General features: G+C 46.2%; 1 protein-coding gene across 2 annotated transcripts; it reads left to right on the plus strand.

Moving 5' to 3' along the window:
- Positions 1-224: 224 nt before the first annotated feature.
- RAC1 (Rac family small GTPase 1) lies at positions 225-25,875 on the plus strand. 2 transcript variants are annotated; one of them, XM_045994013.1, is made up of 7 exons: positions 225-563; positions 10,772-10,843; positions 14,811-14,928; positions 21,281-21,337; positions 23,022-23,084; positions 23,786-23,945; positions 24,246-25,875. In XM_045994013.1, the coding sequence occupies exons 1-7, from the start codon at positions 529-531 to the stop codon at positions 24,374-24,376; spliced, it is 636 nt and encodes a 211-aa protein (XP_045849969.1). In that variant the 5' UTR covers positions 225-528; the 3' UTR covers positions 24,377-25,875. The 2 variants fall into 2 exon arrangements, with proteins under 2 accessions (XP_045849969.1, XP_045849968.1); XM_045994012.1 differs by lacking the exon at positions 21,281-21,337.
- The last annotated feature ends 1,360 nt before the right edge of the window (positions 25,876-27,235 follow it).

The following is a 27,235-nucleotide window of genomic DNA, read 5'->3' on the forward strand; positions in this document are numbered from 1 at the left end:
CGTTATCTTTGAAACACCGTACAGTGTGTGGTATTTCCTTCTTTCGAGTTTCAGGTTTCGAATATTCTGGAAAAATCTCATCTTCCTATCACAGAAGCAGGCTAATCTTCTGCCCTTCGCCAGGTGGCACAAAGATGGCGGCCGGCCCGCCCCCGCGCCCCGCCCCACGAGCCGAGCCCTCCCGAGCGCTCCCGAGCGACCCCGAAGCCAGCAGGAAGCCCGGGAGCCGCGCGGGCAGGAGCGGCCCCGCCCCGAAGCCTGGGAGCGGCGCGCCGGCGCGGGGGAGGGGAGACCGGATGTGAGTGGAGCGGCCATTTCCTGTTTCTCCGCAGTTTTCCCCCAGCTTTGGGTGGTGGCCGCTGCTGGGCTCCCGCTTCCCGTCGGCGGAGGGCGAGGCGGCGTGGACAGCGGCCCCGGCACCCCGCGCCCTGCCGCCCGCAGTCGCGCGCCTGCCCGTCCGCCGCGCCCCGAGTCCTCCGCTTCTCGCCTCAGCGTCCGGCCGCCGTCGCGGCCCAGCGAGCGGCCCAGATGCAGGCCATCAAGTGTGTGGTGGTGGGAGACGGGTGAGTGCGCGGCCCGGGGCTGGGGCCGGGGCTGGGGCCGGGAGCCCGGGCGGGGGCAGGGGCCGGGGCCCGGGGCCGGGGCCGGGCGTGCTCGCTCGCGCGGGCCGGGAGCTGGCCTCAGCGGCGCGGGGCGTGGGGCGCGGGCCGCCACTCACTCCCTGCAGGACCAGACGGCACGGGCCTGGTTCCGGCTTTTTTTTTTCTCTCTTTCTTTTTCAAATTTTTGCTGCGGGAGGGAGTTGCCGGCCGGAGGCCGAAGGGAAAAGTGAACTCCACCCTCCCGCCTTCTCTCGGGCCCGCTGCACGGCGGGCGGGGACCCCACCAGCCGCGCCGCCACCCTCGGTCGTCTGCCCCTACATTGGTGGGCTTGCAGTTGCCTTTCGTAAAAAAAAAATGACCCTTTCTGGGCTTTTTACATCACCCTCTTGAGCCCGGTTAAGCGCTTCCGTGTGTCCCGGCGGTCAGGTCGAGAGGACTTTATGAATATATGCCTGGGCTGCTTTGGTGACCCTAAACTGATTGACCACGGGGTATCTTTCGCTGTATTTCGCCGCTTTAAAAAACATTTTTTTTGGGGGGGGTGATAATTTTTGCTGTTTACGTGGAGAAACTTTTGAGATTCTAACTGTGAGGAGCTGGGTGTGATTAAGACTGTTCTCTCTGAAAGTGGTGTGGTCATTTAAAAAAAAAAAAAAATTGGCTTTCGCTTCTTGCATTAGGTATGGGATGTAGCAGAACAGGCTCCCTGAGCGGAGCTGCCCTGTGACTCAAGGCATTTCTTTTCATTACTGTCTGTGGTGGTTACAGGCCCTAGAGGAAGACAAGACTTGGCTTATACAGTTTTTTTTTTTTTTCTCTCACAGAAACAAAAATCTCAGTGTAATCCGAGCAAAATCGTGTGTCTCAGCAGGGCTCGATTAGTGTTGAGTGGTAACAAGGAAGCTCCAAGAATTACTATCAGTTTCATCAAACTCAGGATGCAACTGGTACATTTCTCAGGTCTCGTAAAGTCGAAGGAAGAGTTTTGGCCTGGCTCTTCCTTTTCACGAATATTCCCGAAACTTGTCATTAGGACCGATGTGGCTTTTTTGCCTCCCAAGTTGTGAATTAGCTTATTTAGGTGGTCGTAAATTAGACATTCGAAATTGTTTCTGCCGCTAATTCAGATTCAAGGACAGTTGAGCTGATTTTTAAAAGATGCCCATCTGTGTGATTTGTCAGAATCATTGTGTGAAACGTTAACACTTAATGGTTCTGTGTATATAGCTAAAAATGACAACTTTCGCCTATTTAGGAATAGGTATGGTTCTTTTTTTTTTTTTTTTTTTTCTTTCTTTTAAACTCTTCAAAAGAAAGCTTTACTTCCATTTGGGGAAAAAATATTCAGCTAATTAGTTTAATAGGGAAATAAGTAAATTGGTTTAAATGAAGCTTGATTCTTTTGTGTGATGAATTAACGTCTATCACATTGTCTTAGGAACGCTCTCACTGAATTTCCTTTAAAAATTAAAAATGCAGAAGCAGTAATGCTTAGAGTGTGAAATAATACTGTTTTTTTTTTAAAAGTCAGCTTGCTGCCAATTTAGTATCAAAGCATAGTATGTAATATTGTTAATTGAAAATTTCTGAAACTAAAACATAAGCGTAGCAGATAGATTTAATGCTTACAGATTAGGGACTTCTACTATTCATATTAGCTTCTTTATCCTAGTCACATACTTGTTAAATGCCTACTGTGGGATCTGGATCCCTCCTTCAAATCAGGAAACCCTGGGCATATCACTCATCCGCCAGGACAGGGGCCTCAAGTTGAAGTTGGGAAGATTAAACAAGATGCTGGATACTGCCTGCCTCGGAGGTGCTTGGCCCCAGCTATGTGAGTGCCCACAGCCAGCCTCATACTGTTGCTGTTTCTCTTACTCTGAGGCACTGCCGGGCTCTCTGGGGAGTGAGTGCAAGTCATAAAACACAATTCTCTAAGTTTTCAGTTTTTTTCGTACTGTGTTTGACATCGATGTAGACTGGGGCTAAGCCCTGTTAGAAGTGGAATAAACAATTTAAGTTCTATTTATTTTCTTAAAGATTTACTCATTTAAGTAATCTTTGCATCCACTGTGGGGATTAAACTCATGACCCCGAGATCACGAGTCACACACTCCACCACTGAGCTAGCCAGGTACCCCCTCTATTACTTTCTTTTTTAATTTTAATTTTATTTTCTTAAGTGGGCTCCATGCCTAGCGTGGGGCTTGAATTCATGACCCTCAGATCAGGACCTGAGCTGAAATCCAAGAGTCAGATGCTTAACGGACTGAGGCACCCTGCGCCCCCTCTATTTAAATAAGGGACTGTGTATAGCAAACATGACTTCAGTCAGAAATTTAAATACCTAATATTCTATACCAAAAATATTTTTCTGCTTTTCCCAAACAAAGCATGCTTGACGATATAGCTGGAATGTTCTTTTAATCAAAAATTGTGATAGCTGTAAATTTGGGTCTAAATTTTGTGGGGCACAGAACTTAGTGCTGTGGAATTTGAGGCAATTAAGGGCAGTTTAAACAATAAAGGCAAATTGATTGAAGTTGCATAAATTGCAAGCTTCCTTATCTAAAATATATTCTTGGTAAGTACAGTTAAAAGCTATGTTATAACCGTATTATAAGTAGGATCAATTAACTTATATTCTCTATGGATTTTTTCCTGTGTAGCAGTTCAGTTGGCATTGAGTATAAAATATGAAATGAAATTTTGATACTTTTCAATTCTGCATATCCTTCTGTTGGTCCTAATTCTGCTAGTCGTTCCTGAACACAGGGTCTGTCACTGTTATTTGGGGGATCTGTACCCCCAGGATTTTCTCCCAGCTTTACTTAGTTAAAACAGCATCTCACATTCAGATATTTCTAAACCATTTTTAGTAGTGTTGTTTGACTTTCGTTGACCAGAAGGCTGGGAATGAGTGCCTTGAAGCCCCTCTGTGTTCCCCCAGATTGGGCTAGTGGTCTCTTCAGCCCAGTGTCTAATTTAGACATTGCTGTCCAGGAATTTTTTTTAGTTGAGTGTGAAAAATACCTTCCACGATGATGTCATCTTTTTAGGAATGTACACCACTTACTCCCCACTCACTTCCATTGAATAATCAGTGAAGGTATGAACCATGGATTTAAGTGCTTCATGAATTGTCTTTGTATTTTTGTCTCGAGGGATGGAGTTCCATATTTTTGACCTGTTGTAAAGGTGTTTGAATTCTACACAGGCTTCTAAATTTGGTTTGTTATTTGACTCTGATCTTGGTGGTTAAAATTATACTTAATTTTTTTTTTTTTTAAAGATTTTACTTATTTATTTGACAGAGATCACAAGTAAGCAGAGAGGCAGGCAGAGAGAGAGAGAGGGAAGCAGGCTCCCCACAGAGCAGAGAACCTGATGTGGGGCTCCATCGCAGGACCCTGGGATCATGACCTGAGCCGAAGGCAGAGGCTCAACCCACTGAGCCACCCAGGCACTCCCCCCCCACCCCGTTTTTTGTTTTTTGGGTTTTTTTAACCTTAAAATGATAATCCCAGTAAAAGTTTGAGGTTGGGTTCAGTAGAGGAGTAACAGTAATTTTTGGAAATCTTAAAGCCATTTTTTATAATCTTTTGCATTAATCATGGAATGTATTAGTACTTAACTACTTTTTTACCTCAGCATCACCCACCAGGTAGTTCTTGTGATTTTAGTCTTACTAAAAAGGAGATGTTTTATCAGGAATCCTGCTACCAAGGCAGTTACCACATGTCATCAGAGGAATATTTTTCCTCCCACATCTTAATATGAAAAGTTTCACACATACAGAAAAGTTGAAAGAATTGTGCAGTGAACACCTACCACTTAGATTTTGTAATCAATATTTTGCTCTATTTCCTTATTCCATATCTTCCCCATTATCAGAGGTTTTTTTTTTTGTTTTTTTTTTTTAAAGATTTTATTCATTTAACACAGAGAGGGAGAGAGCACATACAGGGGGGAGTGGCAGGGAGAGGGAGAAGCAGGCTCCCCACCAAGGCAGAAGCCCAGTATGGAACTGGTTCCCAGGACTTGGGGATCGTGACCTGAGCCGAAGGCAGACCTGTAACTGACTGAGCCATGTAGGTGTTTTGTTTTTTTTTTTTTGTTTTGTTTTTGTTTTTTTTTTAAGATTTTATTTACTTTGACAGACAGAGATCACAAATAGGCAGAGAGGCAGGCAGAGAGAGAGGAGGAAGCAGGCTCCCTGCTGAGCAGAGAGCCTGATGTGGGGCTCCATCGCAGGACACTGGGATCATGACCTGAGCCAAAAGCAGAGACTTTAACCCACTGAGCCACCCAGGTGCCCCTAGATTTTATTTTTAACGCTTTTTTTTTTTTTTTTAAGATTTTATTTACTTATTTATTTGTCAGAGAGAGAGAGAAAGCACACAAGCAGGCAGAGAGGCAGGCAGAGGCGGAGAGAGAGGCAGGCTCCCCGCTGAGCAAGTAGCCCTATGCGGGACTGGATCCCAGGACCCTGGGATCATGACCTGAGCGGAGGCTTTAACCCACTGAGCCACCCAGGTGCCCCCTAGGTGGCTTATTTTTTTTTTTTTTTTTTTTTAATACTTTTTATTTATTTGACAGAGAGAAATCACAACTAGGCAGAGAGGCAGGCAGAGAGAGAGGAGGAAGCAGGCTCCCTGCAGAGCAGAGAGCCTGATGTGGGGCTAGGTGGCTTATTTTAAGAGGATTTGATTGAAGGAGAACGGGGTGATACGTAGTTAGATAAAAATTCTTGTTTTTGAACTCTATCTTCTGCAGATCCAAATAGCAAGTACTCCAGGATTAGGCTTGGTGGTTCTAGAAGGCAGGGATCTGAAGACTAAAGGCCACTTCAGAATCCAACTTTTAGAGATAGCATCTTCAGCCTTGGGGGTTTTTGAAACTACATAGGTTTTTAATTTTTATTGAAGCCTGCGATGGTGATAATGGTTTTCTATAAGTTGGTTGTGGTGTCCCCTGTTAGTGACAGAGTATCAGAATTTCAGATTAGAGTTTGTGGTTTTGTAGCACTAAACTATTCTGTTCATGCATTTTCTGCATTTATTCTCTACATGATTATGCATTTACTGAAGGCCTACTGTTGGAGGGTTCCCAAACCCCATTTCACAGAGTAAATTGAGGACTTTGATTTAGAGTCTTTCATTTATGCAGTAAATATGAATATGTATTTAATACATAAAATTCACATTTCACTACATTCTGTTAATAGATCTTTAAGATCTAGGTACTTTTTGAAAAAGTTTTATTTATTTTAGGATGAGAGGCAGAGAGTGAGAGCAAGGGCAGGAGTGGGAGGAGGGGAAGAGGGAGAGGGAGACAGAATCTCCAGCAGACCGCCCCTGAGCCCAGAGTCTAAGATCATGACCTGAGCTGAAACCAAGAGCTGGATGCTGAACCATCTGAGCCACCCAGATGACCCAAGATCTAGGTACTTTAGATAGCAATATGGGCTTCTTAGTTCCTGATTGGAGAAATCTGGTCTTTCAGTCTTGTTAATAAGATAAGTGTATCTTTTTAAAGTTTATTTTATTTTTTATTTTTTTTTATTTTTTATTTTTTTAAAGATTTTATTTATTTATTTGACAGAGAGAGATACAAGTAGGCAGAGAGGCAGGCAGAGAGAGTGAGAGGGAAGCAGGCTCCCTGCCGAGCAGAGAGCCCGACGCGGGACTCGATCCCAGGACCCTGAGATCATGACCTGAGCCGAAGGCAGCGGCCCAAACCACTGAGCCACCCAGGCGCCCTTATTTTATTTTTTAAAAAGACTTTACTTGGGGCGCCTGGGTAGCTCAGTTGGTTAAGCGCTGCCTTCAGCTCAGGTTATGATTCCAGGGTCCTGGGATGGAGCCCCGCATCTGGCTCTCTGCTCAGCAGAGAGCCTGCTTCTCTCTCTCCCTCTGCCTGCCGCTCTCCTTACTTGTGCTCTCTATCTCTGTCAAATAAATAAATCCTTAAAAATTATTTTATTTTAGGGAGAGAGCAAGCGTGAGGGAGAGGGTCTCAAGCAGACTCCTGCTCTTAGTGCAGAGCCTGACGTGGGCTTCGATTTTATGACCCCGAGATGGACCTGAGCTGAAACCAGGAGTTAGGCCCTTAACTGACTGAGACACCCAGGCACCCTTCCCATCCCCCCCATGTATCTTTTTTAAGTGAGGCAATGCAGAAAGTTCTTATTTTTTATCTTCCTATACTGTACCCCTTCCCTTTTTTGGGGGGGGTAAAGATTTTATTTTTAAGTAATCTGTACCCAGCTTAGGCTCAAACTAACACCCCTGAGATCAAGAGTCAGATCAGCCAGGTGCCCCTCCCTTACTTTTCTAACATGAGAAGATTAACCATGTTTCCAGATTTATTGATTGTATGTGCTTCTTAAGATTTGGTTTATAGATTTTGTTAATACTGAGGTCTAACCCCAACTTTTAAAGTTTCCTTAGAGTTCTCCTGAAGGAAAAACAAAGAACATAATAGGAACATAAGTTACTTGCTTTAATCTTGGTTATTTTTACAAGATAGAGCAGGAGAGACACAGGCTAAAAAAATGTACTCATGTGAACTTTGTTCCAGTAGACTCATGTTCATTTGTTAACTTTGTGGCAGCTTTCAAAGATTAAAAAGAGGTTGAACTGAGCAGTTAAGTATATATATATAAAATTGGAAACTCCAAAGCAGATCGTAACTTCCAGCGATCCTGTGGCAACATCAGTTAGGGCTGTGACCAAATGTGGCTTCCATTCTCCATGTGCGGAGCTCTCACTGCTGGAGCCTGTGTTGACTTTGGCCTATAGAGTTTGTTTGTGGAGTGTGTTTAAAAGGAGTGAATAAGTAACACTAAGGGGAGGTAAATAACCATCTTCTTTTTCTTTTTATCTGTTTTTAAAAACTAAGTAAATCAAAGGTTGGACATGTACTTAATTAAAAAGACAGAATTTGGGGGCGTCTGGGTGACTCAGTCAGTGAAGAGTCAGACTCTTGCTTGATCTCAGGTCTTGATCTCTGGGGGTCATGAGTTCAAGCCCCATGTTGGGCTTCATATTGGGTGTGATGCCTACTTAAAAAGGGCCAGAATTTTATTATTTAATAATTTTTATAGAACTTAGATTTATAGCAAATACTGTAATGATTGGTAAAAAAAAAATTTCAGTCATGTCAGATTATGCCAGTACCTTGAGTTCCTTTACAGTTAAATCTTTCAAAAGACGATGCCTCAGCTAAAGGTGAAGTTGCAGGAAAAAGAAATTTTAGAGTATTTAAAACAGAGTTGGTCATATTTATAGTAATACGGCTTTGTTCTTCATACATATGGAAGAGATTTAGGACAGACTCTTAAAGGAAGTGCTACTACGGCATATTAACCATTAAAACCTTTATAGCTGCTTATTTTTGACATTAAGAGGCAATATGTATTAACGTAACATTTTTATGCAACATTTGTAATTTTGAAAAGAGGTTCACTGGTGACTTCCTTAGACTCTACTCTTCTCCCTCAGCTTCCACATGCAATCCATGGCTGAGCCATCTTATTCTGCGTCATGGCTAGGAAGCGCTTGAAATGGCCCAGTTCTCTTCCCCCTGAAGCCCCCTTGTTGGTTCACACCACGCTTGTTTTCCTGCCTCCGGTCCCAGCTTCCTTCCTCTGTACTCTTTCCACACTGCAAGTCAGAGGCTGCTTCTAAAAATGCAAATTTAATGGTTTCTTGGCAACTAAAAATCTTCTGGGACTTCCCAAGTAGGATCAAGTCCCATGCCCTTAACAAGAAGAGATGACAATTTCCTCATATTTTCCTTTGCTGCTTCCCCCTTCTTTGTTCTTTGGGTATACTGGGCTGCTTCTAGGCCTTGCTGTAAATGCTGTTGCTTCTGCCTAGAATGTTCCTCCTGTAATGGCTCCACTCCTTCGCTAAGTTTCAGTATACATTGCAGTTTCCTCTTTGGCCCTCCAAGACTAGGTTAGATCCCTTTACCATACATTTCCAGAGCATCTTTTTTTTTTTTTTTAAAGATTTTATTTATTTATTTATTTGAAAGGGAGAGAGCGAGCATGCAAGTACATGGGCACGAGGAGAAACAGCCTTTCAGTGGAGCAGGGAGCCCGAAGCGGGGCTCCATCCCCAGGCTCCAGGATCATGACCTGAGCCAAATGCATTCGCTTAACCAACCTGAGCCACCCAGGCACCCCTCCAGAGCATCTTTAGTAACACTTACCACATCTGTAATTTTATGCAATGACTGCATTCTTCCTTTTTTACTTAACCTCACAGATTCCCTGAGGTCTTGGCAGCAGCTCCTTCTGTTCTTCCTTGCATAGCGTACACTTTGTCGGTGTAGATTGAAATAAAATCAATGCTTTCAGGAGTTTTGTGACCGAGTTGGTAGTCTTGCATTCCTTTTATAGTTGAGAAAACTGAGGTGTGAGGAAGTTGAAACTTACTAACAATTCCAGCCAGTAACCGATAAAGAGCTGGCTCTGGGCTTCAGATCCAGGGTGAGGACGAAAGATCTCAGCCTTCTGCTCGTACAGGTTTGACATTCTAAGCTTTTAACAAAATTTGTGGCCAGTGAGTCATTTTTGTTTAGAAAGCCTTTAAGAGTTGGAAGCTACTTCCTCATGATGTAATGTTTGACTCCATGAAGTCTTTGGGGGTGGGGGAGTTCCAACTTTTAAGCCCTATTTTAATAATAATATGAATAAAACAAGTATTGGCAAGACTGGATGGGCCTGTCATCTGTCCTAGCTGAGAGGTTTTTGCCTTCAGCTAAGAGTGCTACGAAACGGGCGCCTGGGTGGCTCAGCGGGTTAAGCCTCTGCCTTCGCTCAGGTCGTGATCTCAGGGTCCTGGGATCGAGTCCCGCATCGGGCTCTCTGCTCGGCAGGGAGCCTGCTTCCTCCTCTCTCTCTGCCTGCCTCTCTGCCTACTTGTAATTTCTCTCTGTCAAATAAATAAATAAAATCCTTAAAAAAAAAAAAAAAAAAAAAAAAAAAAAAAAAAAAAAAGAGTGCTACGAAACTAGAAAAGCACTTAACTTCTTTATGGTGAATCCTAGTTTGTAGTAGTTGAGATTGAGCAACAAATTCTTACAGCCCAGAACTTCATTGTGTGATGGGCATGACCTTGGTAAGCCGACAGGAGACAGCAGGGAGATGGCCTCCTTTAGGGAGAGCATTTAGTGAATCCTTAAGCCAGGGACACAGGCTCTCAGAAGCCGGTCAGAAGTCACCATGAGAGTGTCAGATTTGGAAACCATTTTTGGCTAAGGGTGCAGTGATATTAATTTTTAGGGGATATTGTCATGAAAAAACATTTCGGGCAATTGGGAAACTTTGAACCACACTCTGACCTCTGCCTGATGGTACACTATACCCACTACCGATTGTGCAGGAGGCCCTTCTGTCTCTGGAGGATTCTACATGATTCTTTTCTACTTTCTCCTCTTTGCATCTGTTTGGAAGTTTATGCCAGCATCCTTGAGCCATTAATATGTCTGGAATATATTGTGTTAGTTGCTTTAAAAGCTTATGGTGATATGTGAGGATGGGGGTTGGGGAGGTGGTAAATGAATACGGATGAATTAGAGTGAATTCTGTGTGGCTCTTTGTGGTTCACAGTTGTGTGTGTGGTAGTCAGTGACTAAGCACTCTGTTAAGAGAACAGTCATTACTGATGCCAGAGTGAAGGCTTTCAAAGGTGGTGGGTTTGAGCTACCACTCTGAGGCTGCAAGATACATTACTTAGCAACCAAGTGGAAGTTGTAGAGGAAGGCTGTGTTTGTGTATTAGTATTCATCACAATGATTTGAGGATAGAATTGAAGAATCTTGGATGGAAGACTGGTACAGATGTTCACAGGAGAGACTTTCAGTTTAAAAATCTTGTTCCTGTTCAACCTGGGCTTATTGAACAGCTGTTTCTGACCATGAATGTTCATGCCATACTTGTAAACAGAACACGAAGGCTCCTTTTTGAGAAATTTGAGTTTATTATAAATTTCAGGATAAAAATGTGTAGTGTTAAGTAAAAGATTATATGGAAACTGTTTAATGCTAAGTACTTGGTGTATACTCCTTGATTTTTCTATAAGTTTAACAGTAATGAAAGGATTACATTCATGTTGACTAAGAAACTTAACACCATTTTTTTCTCTCTCTCTAGAGCTGTTGGTAAAACTTGCCTACTGATCAGTTACACAACCAATGCATTTCCTGGAGAATACATCCCCACTGTGTAAGTATGGAGTTAAACTGGGAATTAACTTGTCTGTGATGGTTTTTTTTTCCTTTGACCATCGTTTGGCTATAAAGGCATTCTTAATTTGCACATGAACAGATCTGATTAATTTTCTGTCCAAACATTTACCTAAGTCTAATTATAAGGTATGTATTTGGGCTTTTTAAAAATACGTAATATAGGGACACCTGGGTCGCTCAGTTGGTTAAGCTGCTGCCTTCGGCTCAGGTCATGATCCCAGGGTCCTGGGATCGAGTCCCATATCAGGCTCCTTGCTCAGCGGGGAGACTGCTTCTCTCTCTGCCTCTGCCTGCTGCTCTGCCTGCTTGTGATCTCCCTCTCTCTCTCTGACAAATAAATAAAATCTTAAAAAAAACAATACGTAATGTAAAGTTTTTGCATTGTGACGAAACACAGCTTTTTTTTTCTTTAAGATTTTATTTATTTGTCAGAGAGCGCGCGCATGTGCACACACAAGCAGGCAGAGCAGCAGGCAGAGGCGGAGAGAGAAGCAGGCTCCCCTCCGAGCAAGGAGCCCGGCGTGGGACTCGATCCCAGGATTCCGAGATCATGACCCGAGCTGAAGGCAGCAGCTTAACTGACTGAGCCACCCAGGCGTCCCAACACATAGCTTTCTTAATTGGTTTTTAGACATTCAGGAAACAGAGTTAACTAGCTGATGTATGAAGACTGGATAATGTAAGAGTTTTAGATAAATTTGGCTCTCTGGGCTCTGTGTGTGAAGGATCAAGGAACTGGAACATGAAATATGCTGTTACCCTGCAGTTGGCCTTTTCTGCAAGGAATCAGATGGCTGCAGGTCACTGTTGAGTTACCATGCTGTGGAATTGAAACCTTGGTTGTGTGTTGGCGGTTATGGGAGGACAGAATTGGCTACTGAGCTGCTTATTCCGTCTTGGCAACAGAATTGGGTGGGGTTGGAAAAGTCCTTTTCTGATGATAGGGTTATAGGGAGTCCCCATAGCCAAGCCTCATAATGTATCGCCCTGCAGCCAGGGTGTCAGCTCTGTCTGGACGCCTGCCATCCTGGTGGAGAGGAAACAGTGCGGGTCCCACCTGTGTTGACCTCCTCGAGCACAACACATATTCTGCGGAGGTCTCCAGAGTTTCCTAGAGGCGGGATGGTAACTGTGCATGTTCTGGTTTTATGGCAGGGACTTTCCTGATCTACACTTAACGTAGAGCTAAGTCGTTACCTGTTATCAGTGACTTTGAACTGCGATACCTGGTGACACCACTGGTGCTGTCAGCACTGGTCGTTAGGTGGGTTAGGTGTCTCTCCCTCTCTCTCTCTCTGTCTTTTTAAATTTTTTTTATTTGCTGTGTTAAACATCAGTGCACATGTTTTTGTGCACCTGTGATTGATTTTTAGAAGTGGAACTGTGCCGAGTCAAAAGGGAATGGTTGTTTAAATTTTTGATAGATACTACCCAATTGCTGCCAAAAGGCTGTCACTTGGACCAGCTGTGACTAAAGTGTCCCCCTCAACTTGGACTGTGGGCAACAGGTGTTGAAAAAGTTACCTTCTCATTTGCATTTCTGATCACCAGTGAGTTTAAGGTCCTGTGAATGTTTGCTGTCCATTTGCAATCTTCTGTGAATGGCCTGCGGAAATCCTTTGCTTGTTTTTGCACCGAAATTTATTCTAACTGATGGAACTTTTGTACATAGGAAATATGAATCTCTCTGTCTCATTTGTCTTTGAACTTCATTATATGGGGCCCTTTGCCATAAAGAAAGTTTGGCGCGTTTTTTTTTTTTTTTTTAAAGATTCCATCCATTCATTTGACAGAGAGAGATCACAAGTAGGCAGAGAGGCAGGCAGAGAGAGCGAGAGGGAAGCAGGCTCCCTGCCAAGCAGAGAGCCCAATGCGGGACTCGATCCCAGGACCCTGAGATCATGACCTGAGCCGAAGGCAGCAGCCTAAACCACTGAGCCACCCAGGCGCCCGAAAGTTTGGCGTGTTTTTTTTTTTTTAAGATTTTATTTATTTATTTGAAAGACAGAAATTACAAGTAGGCAGAGAGGCAGGCAGAGAGAGAGAGGAGGAAGCAGGCTCCCTGCGGAGCAGAGAGCCCGATGCGGGGCTCGATCCCAGAACCCTGGGATCATGACCTGAGCCGAAGGCAGAGGCTTTAACCCACTGAGCCACCCAGGCGCCCCAAGTTTGGCGTTTTTATGTGAACATGCCTTTCCACCTTCATGGAGTTTTAGGTCTGTCTTATGAAGACTATTCCTGGGGCGCCTGGGTGGCTCAGTGAGTTAAGCCTCTGCCTTCGGTTCAGGTCCTGGTCTCAGGGTCCTGGGATTGAGCCCTGCATAGGGCTCTCTGCTCAGCGGGGAGCCTGCTTCCCCCCTCTCTCTCTGCCTGCCTCTGTGTCTACATGTGATCCCTCTCTCTGTCAAATAAACAAAATCTTTAAGGGGAAAAAAAAACATTCCTACTTAAGTGATGCAAAAATATTCTCTAGTAGGTTTTCTAGATTTTTGTGGCTAAAGTTTGAATTCATTTAGAATTTTTTTTTTTAAATGTAGTGGGAGGCAGGCATCTGATTCTGTTATTTATTGAATAGTTATTTATTATTTGTTTATTGAATACAGTTTATTAAATAATTTTTCCTTTTCTCCTGGAAGCAGAATTGCAAGACATGAGGCTTTTTCTTCATGAAATCTAGTTGTCATTCTGTTCTGTAAGCCACATTGGAGGCTTACTCAGACCTTGATTTTGCTGTTGCAGTGTAGCTAGACCCTAGGTTTAGTGTTGAGAGTATACGAAAATGAATTCTGAATTGAGAGAGAGCTGTGGCATGAGTGGGGGTTCGGGGTGGAGGGAGAAGCAGATTCTCTGCTGAGCAGGGAATCTGAGCAGAGCCCAACATGGGGCTCAATCGCAGGACCCCCAGGATCATGACCTGAGCTGAAGGCAGACACTTAACCAACTGAGCACCCAGGTGAGCACCCCCTGCCCCCTTTTTTTAATGTCCACTTTATTTTCCGCCTGTCAGACAGGCTTTTCTGGGTTGTCTCTTATCATTAACTGCTTTTTGCGTAGCAACTTCAAGTTAATTGAAGTATGTGTGTAATTTGGTGCATTCCCTCTGGAAACGTTACACTAGAGCTTTTCAAATCACATTTGTTTTGTGTTACCATGGCACTTTGGTTGCAGGCCTAGATGACCAGGCCTTGACTGATCATCACCCTGCACTCAGTGCGGGTGTTCTGGAAGCACTGTGGTGTGGCTCTGTGGTGTGGCATCTTGTTGAAGATGAGTCTAATATGTACATGAAAAAGTCAACAAGTGGGTTTGAAAGAGGGCCTAATTTTATACTTTCTTTCTTCCTGGGGAGAAAAATGCTTTTTTTCTTGCTTGCTTGCTTTCTTGCTTTTCTTTTTTCTTTTTTTTTTAATTAACTAATTACCTGTTTATTTTTATTGGACAGAGAGAGCACAGGCAGGGGAAGGGGCAGAGGGAGAAGCAGACTTCCCACTGAGCAGGGAGTCTGATGGAGCAAGGCTCCATCCCAGGACCCGGAGAACATGACCTGAGCCAAAGGCAGACACTTAACCAGTTTGAATTTAAATAAGCCAAAGACTGAGCCACCCAGGCATTTCGGGAGGAGAAAAATCTTAATGTTCTCTTTATTAAAAGCAAAGGTTTTCTATTGCTGACAGTAACTTGTTCTAGTTAAATGGAATAGCTTGTCCGTTGTTTCTCGGGCGTTTCTCCAGGTGCGTGTTTTTCTCCTTACACCACAGCCCGTTTCCCCTCAACTTCTTAGCTCCTCGTGCATGTGGGCTAGTACATCTGCTGGCCTGGCAGCCTCCAGGCCACTCCTGGCCCTGGCAAACCTCTGGGACCCTCCCCACAACAGTAACTCAAGACCCCAACCTGTGCCTAACGTTCTGGGGCTGTGGACTGACCGTGTTTTCTCCCCTCTGCAGCTTTGACAACTACTCTGCGAATGTTATGGTAGATGGAAAACCAGTGAACTTGGGCTTATGGGATACAGCTGGACAAGAAGATTATGACCGATTACGTCCCTTATCCTATCCGCAAACAGTAAGGATCACGACTGATTTTTAATGCGTCCTTCTGAATGTATAATTTTGACTGTAGTTGCAAATCACTTGTGGGTTTGCTTACACAGTCGGTGCTTGAACACGCGGGTTTAATCTGCAGAGGTCCACTCAGACCAGGACTTTTTTCCATAAATACATTACAGTACTGTGAGTATATTTCCTCCTCAGGATTTTCTTAGTAACATTCTCTCTGGCTTACTTTAGTGTAGGAATGTGGTGGGTTTTACACATAACGTGCAGAACATTTATTAATGGACTGGTCACTTTGTCAGTAAGACTTCAGTCAACAGCAGGTGTTTTATTAAAAAGTTTTCAGGGAGTCAGAATAATACCCGGAGTTTTTGACTGTGGAGGGGCGCGCGGCAGTGCCCCTACCCTCCTGCGTTGTTCAAGGGCCAGCCGTACTGCCATCTTTTGGGCGTATTAAGTAGTAGCACGGTTAAGTTCAGTAGTTGAATGTCCTAGATGCAGACCAAGGATTTGTCTGTTTCCTTTTTAGCATTACCGGTTACCGAGCGTTTACCTGCTCTCATCTCAGTTTCAGGACCACTGTATGAAATAGGTCCTGTGTTATTCTTGCAAACCGGTTTCAGTAGGAATTAGTTGCAAGGTCAGTTTGTTTTGTGGCAGTTTGGTACCACGGAGCTTTTAAAAATCAAGTTAATGACTTGTCTTTGGGATTAATATAACTTTTCTATAAAACATATGCTCATCTTTCTATGGCTTTAGTACCTAAATCATCTTTTTTTCTTAAAGATTTTATGTATTAGGGCACCTGGGTGGCTCAGTTGGTTAAGCGGCTGCCTTTGGCTCAGGTCATGATTGCAGTGTCCTGGGATCGAGCCCCACATCGGGCTCCCTGCTCAGCGGAGAGCCTGCTTCCCCCTCCCTCTCTGCCTGCCTCTCTCCCTGCCTCTCTGCCTACTTGTGACCTCTCTCTGTATCAAATAAATAAAATCTTCAAAAAAAAAAATTTTTTTTAAAGATTTTATGTATTTATTTGAGAGAGAGACAGTGAGAGAGAGCACGAGAGGGGAGAATGTCAGAGGGAGAAGCAGACTCCCTGTAGAGCTGGGAGCCCGATGGGAGACTCGATCCTGGGACTCCGGGATCATGACCTGAGCTGAAGGCAGTCGCTTAACCAGCTGAGCCACCCAGGTGCCCAGTGTCTAAATCTTCAGTTTTGTAAAAATATGTCCACTGTGTCCAGTCAGAAAAACTTCGAGATTAGCTTTGCTTCCATTCTAGACAATTAACGATGTATATACCAAAGCGAGTCAGGTCCATAGCTGGTGAAAGTACCCTTAGAAGCCCTTTTCTTAAAATAAGCACTTGTCTTATTTGTACCATTTGCTTATCTTGTTACATGTTTATTATCATTTTAGCAGTAAAGACTTTTAAAGAGACTCAGGGGACTCAGCGGCCGAAGGAGTGCACTGCACGCTAGAGGCAGCGGAGCGAATTCCTCGAGTTGAAGTCCCCTGCTCTTGCCTCCCAGCTCTGTGACCCTGGCAGGTTTCTACACGGTCCTAGTCATGAGCTGTTTCCTCATGGGATTAGATGAGCGTTCTGTGTAAAGCACCCAGAACAGTCCAGGCACATCACAGACACCGCAATGGAGGTGCTGTGAAGAGCCGCAGATCTGGAGAGCTCTTCAGGTCAGCGTGGACGGGGCCCAGTGAATGGAAGTTGCTGTACATGCTCTCAGCAAGCCGGGAGGACCAGAGAGTCAGGGGCAAGGAGGCATCCTGGAGAAAGCAGGCGTTGACCCTTGGGTGGATTTGACCGTCACGGTCTTGGGGGGGGTGTAGCGTGGGTGAAAACAACCAATCATTTCCAGTCTACCCCCATTTTTTTTCTTAAACTTAACTTCCTATTTGGTAATGATTGTCTTAGACTTATTTTTTATTTTTTAGATTTATTCATTTGAGAGAGAGAAAGGGTGAGAGCAGGGGAAGGCAGAGGGAGAGATAGAATCCCAAGGAGACTCTGCACTCAGCAGAGCCCGATGTAGGGCTCAATCTCAGGACCTGAGAGCACGAGCTGAGCCAAAACCAAAAGTCAGAGACAACCAAGCCACCCAGGTGCCCCTAAACTTAGTTGGGTGTGCACAAATGGCGGATGCCATTTGCAGGGCAGAGAGAATCTTCAAGCAGACGCCCCACTGAGAGCAGAGGCCCTGTGTGGGGCTCAGTCTCATGACCCTGAGATCACAACCTGAGCCAAAATCAAGAGTCGAGTGCTCAGGACCCTAAATGGACTAAGCCACCCAGGGGCCCCTCCCCCCTGCTTTAGTTTTAAGCTTTTGAAAACAGCTTTTCTATGCAGTAGTCATCGTCTTTTGTATTTATTTCCTCCTGGAGGAATTGCCGGATACAATCTCTCTAAGCTGTGGATTTTTGTGATTGTCCCTTAGCTGAGTTACAGTAGTGGTCCAGACAAAGACCAGAACTATAAAATGGGAGGACTGAGTGAGTGGTATCTCAGTTAATCTCCAGCTAAAAATGACCTGCGAGGAAGCTTTATTATTTATTTATTTACTTACTTATTGTGATGAAGTTTTAAAAAGCAGCTTGTAATCACCAAATGGCTTGTTCTTCAGTGTGTTTCCGAAACTATTCTAACCCCAACGGGTGCTTGTTAATTCCGGATTTTCAGTAGATTTGCCAACCTGTTGACTGGTAGAGTAGGAGTCTCCAGCCCACTGGATACATCTGGAAGGGCGGGGTGTCTTTTCTGAGAAATGAGAACCACCTCCTGTGACTCAAGGGGTCCCGGCAGGGTGCGGCCTTTTTCTCTGAGGGAGTCACTCACAGTAAGTCAAAGGTGACTTGGCCAGATTCCCACTCTCTACGGAGAGAACAGTAGGTCCAATAACAGACCGAAGCAAGCCGCAAGGTATGAGGCCTGACAGCCAAGGGGATGGGGCGTGGTCCTTCTGGGGCAGGACTTCTAAACTATTTATGCCCCATCTGTGTGGTGCTATTTTCCTGTCAGACACTTGGACGTGTAAAAGGGGGTAAGGCATGGTTCTTGCTCAGGTGCCTCCCACACGGTATAACGCACCACACGCCAGCACAGGGGGTGTTGTGGTGCTTAGAGCAAAGAGGGGAGAGCAGCGATCTGGAAGTTAAAGACGTGCCTGCTGGACTCCTTTGGGGATGAGAGGGTTATCTTGGCTCCTGGGGGATAGGCCTGGTGGCCCCCTATAAACTTGGCACCAACTGAACTTGGTCTCCGGTTGTTGACTCTGGTCTGCAGGCCCGTTTTTGTGGCTCTTCCCTGACTGGACCCCGAAGGGCCCATGGGCGACTGCTTACCCAGATCTCCCCTCTCCTTAGGGCTTCGTGACCCCGAAACTGACGTCCTGTTTCCTGTGGTCATTTACCGCTGCTGTCCTTGTTTGTGGGCTGGCTCCAGGGAGCGAAGTGGGATCTGTGTAAGGCATCAGTTTCTACTTCATTCTCTGAAAGATGGAGTAGAAACTGTCCTTCACAGTTCTGTTTTTCTCAAGTTACCTTTATACTCTCTTTTTGAAAATACCTTGAGTTCTGCACCCGCACCTTCCGTGGCCTGCTCCCCATTGCAGTGTGGTCCGTGCAGTGCTCAGGCCCAGCGCTGTGCATCGTGTCCAGCCCCACCGTATTTGCCTTCTTGTTCCTGGATTTAGTGGTGTGAATGGGAACCTGTGTGAATGGCCAGAGTCACAATCTGAGCTCTGTGAGGGTCTCAGAAGTTCACGTTGCCCCACCGGACCGCTGGCCGCTGACACGCTGGGCCTCTTGTCTTCTGGCTGAGCTCAGCCTGAGAAGGGCTAGACTGCTGGACATTGGTCAGAAGGAAAGCAATAGCATTTAGCTTGGCTGCTTTGATTTTCAAATGGCTTTCTACTTTGTTAAGTTGGCTGTTACCAGATCTGTGTCCTCCAGCCAAAATTTACTAGGAACGCACCTGTGGCTAAACCAGATGGGGTTTGCCCCTCTGTCCCTAGCTAGACACACACCTTGGAGGCTCTGGGGTGCATGATTCCCGTGCGGGCTTGAGGAGGCAGGGCTTGCTCTGCATGAGGTGCTGGCGGGAAGCAGGGTAGTTTTAGGGCACTCTAATCCATCTCCAGAAGGTGGGGATGAAGTGGGGCCGGAGCTGTGACTGGTGCCAACGTGGGCTTGTGGGCTGGGAGAGGGGATGTTTGGTGTTTCTGCAGTTTGCACAGTGACCTTTATCTGTGTTCAGACAAGACTGTGGTCTTCTCTTTATTTCTTCACTTTTGGTCTCATTTCAGCCTGGTCAGTAGGGACCTTGTCTGACCTCAGCATCCTGGGAGATTTTCCCATCCCACAGGAGCTTGCCACAGCCGAGCTGCACACCACGCTGCCTCCCAGGGGTCGGGCTGCCCCTCTCTGTGGTGCTTGTTTTCTTAGCCGCTCCCCATGGATGCCACAGGCACCGTGTCTTTGCCTTGTGTGTATCCCGCTCCTTTTCCCGGTTCGTAGAATGTCTGTCGTGAAAAACGTTCCAAGCCTGGAAGTAAAACCAGGTTGGAAGGCCTTTGGAAGAAAGGAGAGGAGAGAGCAGTGCTGGCTGGTGCATTCGGAGCTGGGAGAGGCAAGCCGTCCCAGAGTCCGCCCACTGCCACTCTGCCATGAGCTGACCCGGCTCTTGCGGTTGCCCTCCACACACGAGGGGGAGGTGGTGGTCAGACCAGCGAGGGGGAGTGGTGATAAAGTCTCTCCAGGCACGGTGGGAGCCTGTGTGGTTAGGAGTGTCCTGCCAGCACAGGGAAGGCGGCGTTTCAGCCGGAGGAAAGGTGAGCCTGTGACGCAGGACAGCTCAGGCGGAATGAAGAGGCTCCAGGACAGGCGTAAATAGCGAGCTGCATGGACTCTGCGGGGTGCTGGGTTAGAACTTAAAGGTTGGAAGGAATTGCTGCTGGAAGAGATAAGTGTCAGAAGCCCATTTTATTTATTTTTAATTTATTTATTAGAAGTTATTTATTTTTATTTATTTTTTTGTTTGGTTTGTTTTAGAGGATGGGGAGGGGCAGAGGGAGAGAGAATCCTAAGTAGGCAATGGGGAGCCTGATGCAGGGCTTGATCCCACGACCCTGAGATCACGATCGGAGTCAAAACTGAAAGTCAGATGCTTCACTGACTGAGCCACCCCGGCGCCCCTAGAAGTATTTTTCAAAGCCATATTTTGTGTGGGGGAAGGAGGAGAAAGGAACAGGCAGATGGTACAATGTTAAATGTGGGATGCAAAGCGTGTATTTTCATCAAAAAAGATGTTCTTAAAAATTGAAAGGGGCAGAACAGATGTGGTTGGAGGATATTTTGAACTGAAGCTGCATTTCCGTGGCCAGTGCCCATGAGTCTCTGTCGCAAAGATTTGGCGTCATGTCAAGGCCTCGGGGGCACACATCTTCAAAAGCAGCTGTAGGTGAAACCCGGATAGTTACAACAACTTTAATATTTTCAGAATTGTAGATCAGAGAAGCTTGAGTGAGATGAAATTAAAGCAGTTCTCTTGTCCGTCTGTCTCTTAAAAGAACTGCAGGTTTCTATGTTGCTTGAAGAGCAAGTCTGTCAATTTTTGCTGGAACAAAGGAGTGAATTGAAAGCACTGTGGTAAACACTAGAAATGCTGTCCCTACTGGACGGTCCTGTCCAGAGAGGTGGGAGGGTTGGGGGGGCAGGAAAGGTCCCAGTGTGGCAGTGCTGTTCACTCCAGCAATGCAGGACCCCAAACTCAAACCATCCCCCCAGCATTCGGGGGATGATGAGAGGACCAGCATTTCTGTACGGGAGACTTGAGGCCTTCCAGCTCTCATACCTGGCTGTGCTTCTGGGGCACCTTTCCTCTCAGAGGCCTGTTTTTACAGACAGGTGCTTTTCCTGTTTGCGGTGGCTTCGGCTGGGCTTATGTCTCAGAGCTTGGGCGGAGGTCTTTGCCAAGTGTGCCTGTTGCTAGGGAGTGCTGGCCGCGGCCCACGGACATGCCTTAGTTAACATTTCATGACTGGCCGTGACTCGTGTGCTTCCTCAGGTGTGTTGTAGCTTCTGGACAGGGAGCCCTCTGTGTGCGGCCGGGGGTAGAGAAGAGTGGCTCCCCCCAGTCCCCCCAGGATTTGCCTGACCTGGTGTCTCCACCATCGTTGACCTTCACAGGGTTCGGTGGAGTGTTTGTATTTGGCATCATAGGTGTCGGATAATCATCTGCTTTCAGATCTTTCGGGAGGGTTGAGACAGAATTCTGATGGAAAAATAATGGATTATATTAACTTTTATTTTCCTCACTTTTTACTAAACTGAAACAAAGTTCTCATGCATTACTAGGTTGCAGAAACGTATGGTAAGGATATAACGTCCAGGGGCAAAGACAAGCCGATTGCCGTATGTAAAACTTTCAGTCGACCTCAGTTTCAAGCTTTATCTGTTCTCTCGTTTCACTTAGTTTTCTCAGGATTTCCTATTGAGCCTCACATTCCTTGAGTGTTCTGTATTTAATTCACTCAAGGTTGGGTTTTGCTTGACGAAATGTGCTTTCAGTAGAGCAAGACAGTTTACCTACTAGCTTGAAATAAAGCGGTTTGTGAACTGCTTGCTCCCCTCCCGCCGAGGGAAAGCAGGAGCTCTCCGGGCGGGTTGGAGATGGAGACGTGGAGGCTCCCCCCGACCCCGGAGCGCGTGCTTGAGCCAGCGTGGGACTAACCGTGGCTGCCGGGGGCTCCCCCCGCTTTGGTGTCCCGGTGCAGCGGGCCTGTCTGGGGCATGGCTGTGGTGCTGGTGAGCTAACTCAACCTCGCTTGGAAATGATGTAATCAGGTGCCCAGATGCCGCGGTGATTCTTGGACAAGCTGGTGCATGCGCTAGCGTTTTTAAAATGTCATTTATAAAAAGCTGTTGTGTGGGATGTTTCTCTCCGTTTCCAGGTACGAGATACCAGCGGGATGATTGCAAGTGTTAGCTTGGGAACTGGGTACATTTCACAAAGCAGCATAGTGGCCTTTTTCCAGGAAAATGTCTTAAAAACCTAGCATTTTAGGAACTCTTAGGCAATTTTAAATACAGGTAAATATTTAAATTCGACTTTTTACACAGTACAGAATGACGTATGGCTTAGTCAGTCAGAAATTCTTCCAGGCACTTCCTCAGCACTGACCTTTCCTTTGAATCTCTGCTTCAGCCGCAACGGCCCCGCCTGCAAGTCCTCCAGAGACTGTGCTTGGGCTCGAGGAGCCACCAGCCAGGAAGACGCCTCTCACGGGCTAGAGTGTCCTGCACGGGGGGGTGTGCTCACAGAGCCACCAGCCGCGCCCCACTTTGTGCCAGGGACTCTGGGGCAGTTTTTTTTTTTTTTTTTTTTAATTTTATTTAACAGACAGATTACAAGTAGGCAGAGAGGCAGGCAGACATAGAGAGGAGGAAGCAGGCTCCCCACCGAGCAGAGAACCCGATGTGGGGCTCGATCCCCGGACCCTGGGATCATGACCTGAGCCGAAGGCAGAGGCTTTAACCCACTGAGCCACCCAGGTGCCCCTCTGGGGGCAGTTCTTAAGGAAGAGGTTTAATAGCAGCCCAGTGGTAACTAAACGTTATTGAACATGCACATGGGGAGCTTACTGAAAAGCATGCCAGTGATAAATGGTTTTAAAATAGACTGTTTTTTGATAAACTGAGACCACATTTTACAGAAATATCAGAGTGGTATCTTGACACTTGGTTTTGTCCCGGTACATAAATAGGGCCACTAAGTTTCCAGTGGGAGTTGGGAATGATGTTAAAGAAGCCTCTCGGGGGTCTGGTTTGAGGCCTCCCTGGATTCAGTAAATTCTAGCACATTCCAGTAAATCTTCTCCCCTCCTCTCACAAGTAAGTGGCTGCTTTGTGTGCTGGCTCCGCTTTGGGAGCCTTCTGAAAGAATTGAAGGGGAAACCGGGGAGTAAGCTTTAGACACAAGCTGCTGGTACATAATACGCGTTTTGTCTCATGATTGATTCCCAACAGCATTTACAAAGCAAAGTGCATTCGTCATTGTAAGACCATTTCTAAACGCCTCCCTATTTCCTTTTTATAGGATGTATTCTTAATTTGCTTTTCTCTTGTGAGTCCTGCATCATTTGAAAATGTTCGAGCAAAGGTAAGTGGGGATGTTTTAGAGAAACATTTTGGTTCATAATGTCATTCCATTCTCAGGAGGCAAAAATACTGTTTAGTGATAGGAGTTTTAATTATTTAAATTGATCTTATAATTCTGACTTTATTATGTAGAGCCCTAAAGTTTCAGGGTCTGATTGAGAAATGCTGTGTGCCTAGTTAAAATAATGAGCACTTTGGAGTCCCGTCTGGTGGGGTCATCTAATAAGAACGGTGACCATGCTTTGCCCTCCTGGATCTCACATACTCCCTATAGTAAAACTTGATGGGGCAGGATGTCCTCCAGTGGGGGTCAGGGACATGTTCAGTGGGGGTCAGGGTGGCAGACCCTAGACCTCCACCCAGTTGACTCTTCGCTGAGTAGGAAGGATTCTCGGAGATGATCTAAGAACTTGACTCATTTGCCAAATAGATCGTTGTTTTGGGAGGGGGCACTTCCCTTCTCCCCTGGCTCTTGTTGGTGAGCAGAGCCTCTTCTGTAGGCTCGTCGGTCTTGGGCACCCAGCTTGCTAACCGAATGCCGATAGGTGGGCCCGTGGTTCCGGAAGGTATTGCAAGGGCATGAGCGGGGCTGGAGGGCAGGGGGGCTGACACAGTTTGGCGCTCGTGGAAGTGGAATTTAGGCGGAGGATGCTCATTAGGGAGGGAGCGTGTCGTGACTTTTTTTTCCTCTCTCGCTTTTAGTGGTACCCTGAAGTGCGACACCACTGCCCCAACACCCCCATCATCTTGGTGGGGACTAAACTTGATCTCAGGGACGACAAAGACACGATCGAGAAGCTGAAGGAAAAGAAGCTGACTCCCATCACCTACCCGCAGGGTCTGGCCATGGCTAAGGAGATCGGTAGGAAATCTGTGTTGTCATATCTGCTTTGTCCGTGCCTTTATTTCTGTGGCAGAGATGGGAGTCCAGTGTGGGCAAGGAGAGCGCGAGTCTTTCCGACTCCAGCTCCGTTGTCTGCTGGGGAGCCAGCCAGGCAGGGCCCTCGGGGTGAGCCTTCAAGAGCGGGGGCGCAGGTCAGGTGTCGCTCTGCAGGAGGCAGGGCCTGGGGAGCCGCTCCCTGCCCTCGTGGTGGCTCGAAGGGCGGGTGCACGCGTGGCGGGCCGTGGCCCCGTGGCGGTACGAGGCTGTGTTTCTCGGCAGGTGCGGTAAAATACCTGGAGTGCTCAGCGCTCACGCAGCGAGGCCTCAAGACAGTGTTTGACGAAGCCATCCGAGCGGTTCTCTGCCCCCCTCCCGTCAAGAAGAGGAAGAGAAAATGCCTGCTGTTGTAAATGTCCGCCTGCTCCCCCACCCCCGCCCGGTCCCCCTCGGAACCTTTGTACGCTTTGCTCAAAAACGGTGGAGCCTTCGCACTCAATGCCAAGTTTTTGTTACAGATTAGTTTTTCCATAAAACCATTTTGAACCAATCAGTAATTTTTAGGTTTTGTTTGTTTAAAGTGTAAGAGTTCAAACTTTCACATTATATTAAAATTTAGCCCTAAAATGGCAAGCTTTCTTAAAAGCCTTATTTTTCAAAAGCCCCTATTCTTGCTCAGATTAAGAGTTGCCAAAATACCTTGTGAACTAAGTCGCGCTGTTGTGCTGAGAACACTAAGCACTAACCGGCTCCAGACCTGTGTCTCTCAGGAGAGCCGGCGCCCCGGTTTGCACCCGCAGACGCGCGCTCGTTTGTGGTAGGAGAGCGGCCCAGCCTCCCAGGCTGCCGCCCCGCCGCCTCTGACTCCGCGCCACCCGCTAACACTGTACTGTAAGTCCTCGTGCAGGGAGTGTAGTGACTCAACTCTTCGGGTCCCTCTTAGATTTTGTAGTGAGACTTTTTTTAAAAAAGTTAGTGTATTCGCTTTTGCTGAGATTTTGAACAGAGCTCTTCCTCCCACGTCCCCTGGGCCAAGTGTCCACTCCAGCTGCGGGTGCCCGGGCCGGGGGGGCGCAGCACGTGGTGCGATCAAAGAATGAAGACAGTATTTTGACAAAATACAGAGGTTAATTTACACTACATTGTACGTGTCCTAATTAAACTGAGTAAAAGTGTCACGGGTAAAAACATTAAAGGTTAATTTCTGTCCAGTGTAGTAAAAGATGAAGAAAGGTTGGTATTATCACTAAGTGTTTTAAACTTTTCCTTTTTTCTTAGACCTGCCATCCCTCCTGAAATTGGGCATTTAATTCATCTTTGAACTGGTCGTTCCCATAGTTGCTCACTTAGCGCTTTTCTTATAGAACCCCTTCTTAAGAGCAATATGCCTCTTTGTATTATAAAATCTTTCTGATAATGCATTAGAAATTTTTTTTGTAGATTAGTAAAAGTGCATTCCTGTTTCCTTGTTACTTTATTCAGAGCTAATAAGCGCTTTCCTTAGTTTTCTAGTAACCAGGTGTAAAAATCATGTGTTGCAGCTTTAGTTTTTGAATATTTTAGATATTCCTAAACTATGAACTTTCTTAACATCACTGTCTTGCCAGATCACCAGTACTGTACCCTGACTAACGCTGGCCCTCCCTTCTGCCTCACCCCCCTGGACACACACCTCTCGCTCTGCCTGACCACGTCCCCTCGGGTCTGTGGGGTTCCGTGAGCCCATGCTCGTGCTAATCCAAGTTCTGTACAGCTTACCCGCTGGCAAGAATCCAAGGTTGGACCTCTCAACCACTAGAACAACATTTTTTAAATTGACAGTTGCAGAATCGTGGTGTTTTTACATTGATCTTTTGCTAATGCAATTAGCAGTATGTTTTGCATGTATGACTTAATAAATCCTTGAATCATATGACTGTAATACTTGAATTCTTGAGAGCTTGAACAACGTGGGGTATGTGTTCCTTGTCTCACCTAAAAATCTTGGGCCACGGGAAACCTTCACTCCTAGCGCTTGTTTTTCTTGGGGACGGGGAGGAGCTGGAGGAGTCTGCAGGCACTGGTGCGGGGGCATGCTGCGTTGTGCACCTGTCGGCTGCTGGGGAGACAGAGACGTCCACACTGGGGTGTGTGCGCACAGCTCAGGCCAGAGCTCAGGGCTGAAGAGGCACATGTTTGTTGGGAGATAAGGAGGAGGCTGATTTTCTAATCGATCTAATTAATTAAGATCCTTTCTAGAGCCTGAAACTGTACTATGAACTTGTCATATTAGAATCAACTTTCTAAATCATCCTTTTTATTAACCTGAAGATTGCTTTATTTTTTAGTATTTTTTAAAGATACGCAGTTTAAAGACCATGGAGTTCTAAAGGCTTGCTACAAAAACAGCAGCCTTCTCCCTTCCCACCCTTTCTAAAAGGCAACCAGTTTGAGTCCTTTTAACTCATCTTTGTTCTCTCCATATGCTTGTGTTTTTTGTTTTTGTTTTTACCTACTAGATCACTAGTTTGTTATGAAAGGATAGGATGTGAACAGCGGATGGAAGGAAGAGCTGCCTAGGGCCAGGTATGGGGGAGGGGTATGGAGCCTCCACATCTTCTCCAGGAGCCCCCTCCCCAAATCCACCTGCTCACCCACCTGCAAGCTGCACCCCCCCCACCCCCCATTTTGGGGTTTTAGCCCTCAGGCTTTGTTGCACAGTCCCACTCACTAATTGGCAGTTTATCTGATTCGGTCTCCAGCCCCTCCCCTCCTGGGGGGTCAGGTTAAATCACTTGATTGCTGGGTGCATTTCTCATTTTCAGCTGTTACCACAGATACTCCTCAAGAGAATGATTTGGGTTGGGTGTCGCTATTTAGTGTCTGTGACCGTGTAAATATTCCCGGCTCAGTCCTGGAATAACAGAATTTGGCTGCACAACTTCTTGGTTTTTGTCAGGATCATTTGTACTTGATTTGCTTCATTTCCTGTGCGCTTCATGATTCAAGTGAACCTCCATCTGCAGGCGAAATCTCTCAAGATGTCGGCTTGTGTTACGTATCTCACTGATTTTCATTTTCCTAAGTCTCAGAATCCTCGGGCCACCACTGCCTGATGTGTTGCGTTGAGTGTAACCCCATGGCCGGTGGGCGGCTCGAACTCACGACCCTGAGGATGGGAGTCACACACTTGATCAACTGAGCCAGCCCGGTGCCCCAACTCCTTTTCAGTTTGCTTCATCTTCACCACCTCCAAGAGCTTCCCGAGACAGAAGTGTGTGGTAATCTGTTTC

Source organism: Meles meles, chromosome 21, assembly GCF_922984935.1.
Source record: "Meles meles chromosome 21, mMelMel3.1 paternal haplotype, whole genome shotgun sequence".
NCBI lineage: Eukaryota > Metazoa > Chordata > Mammalia > Carnivora > Mustelidae > Meles > Meles meles.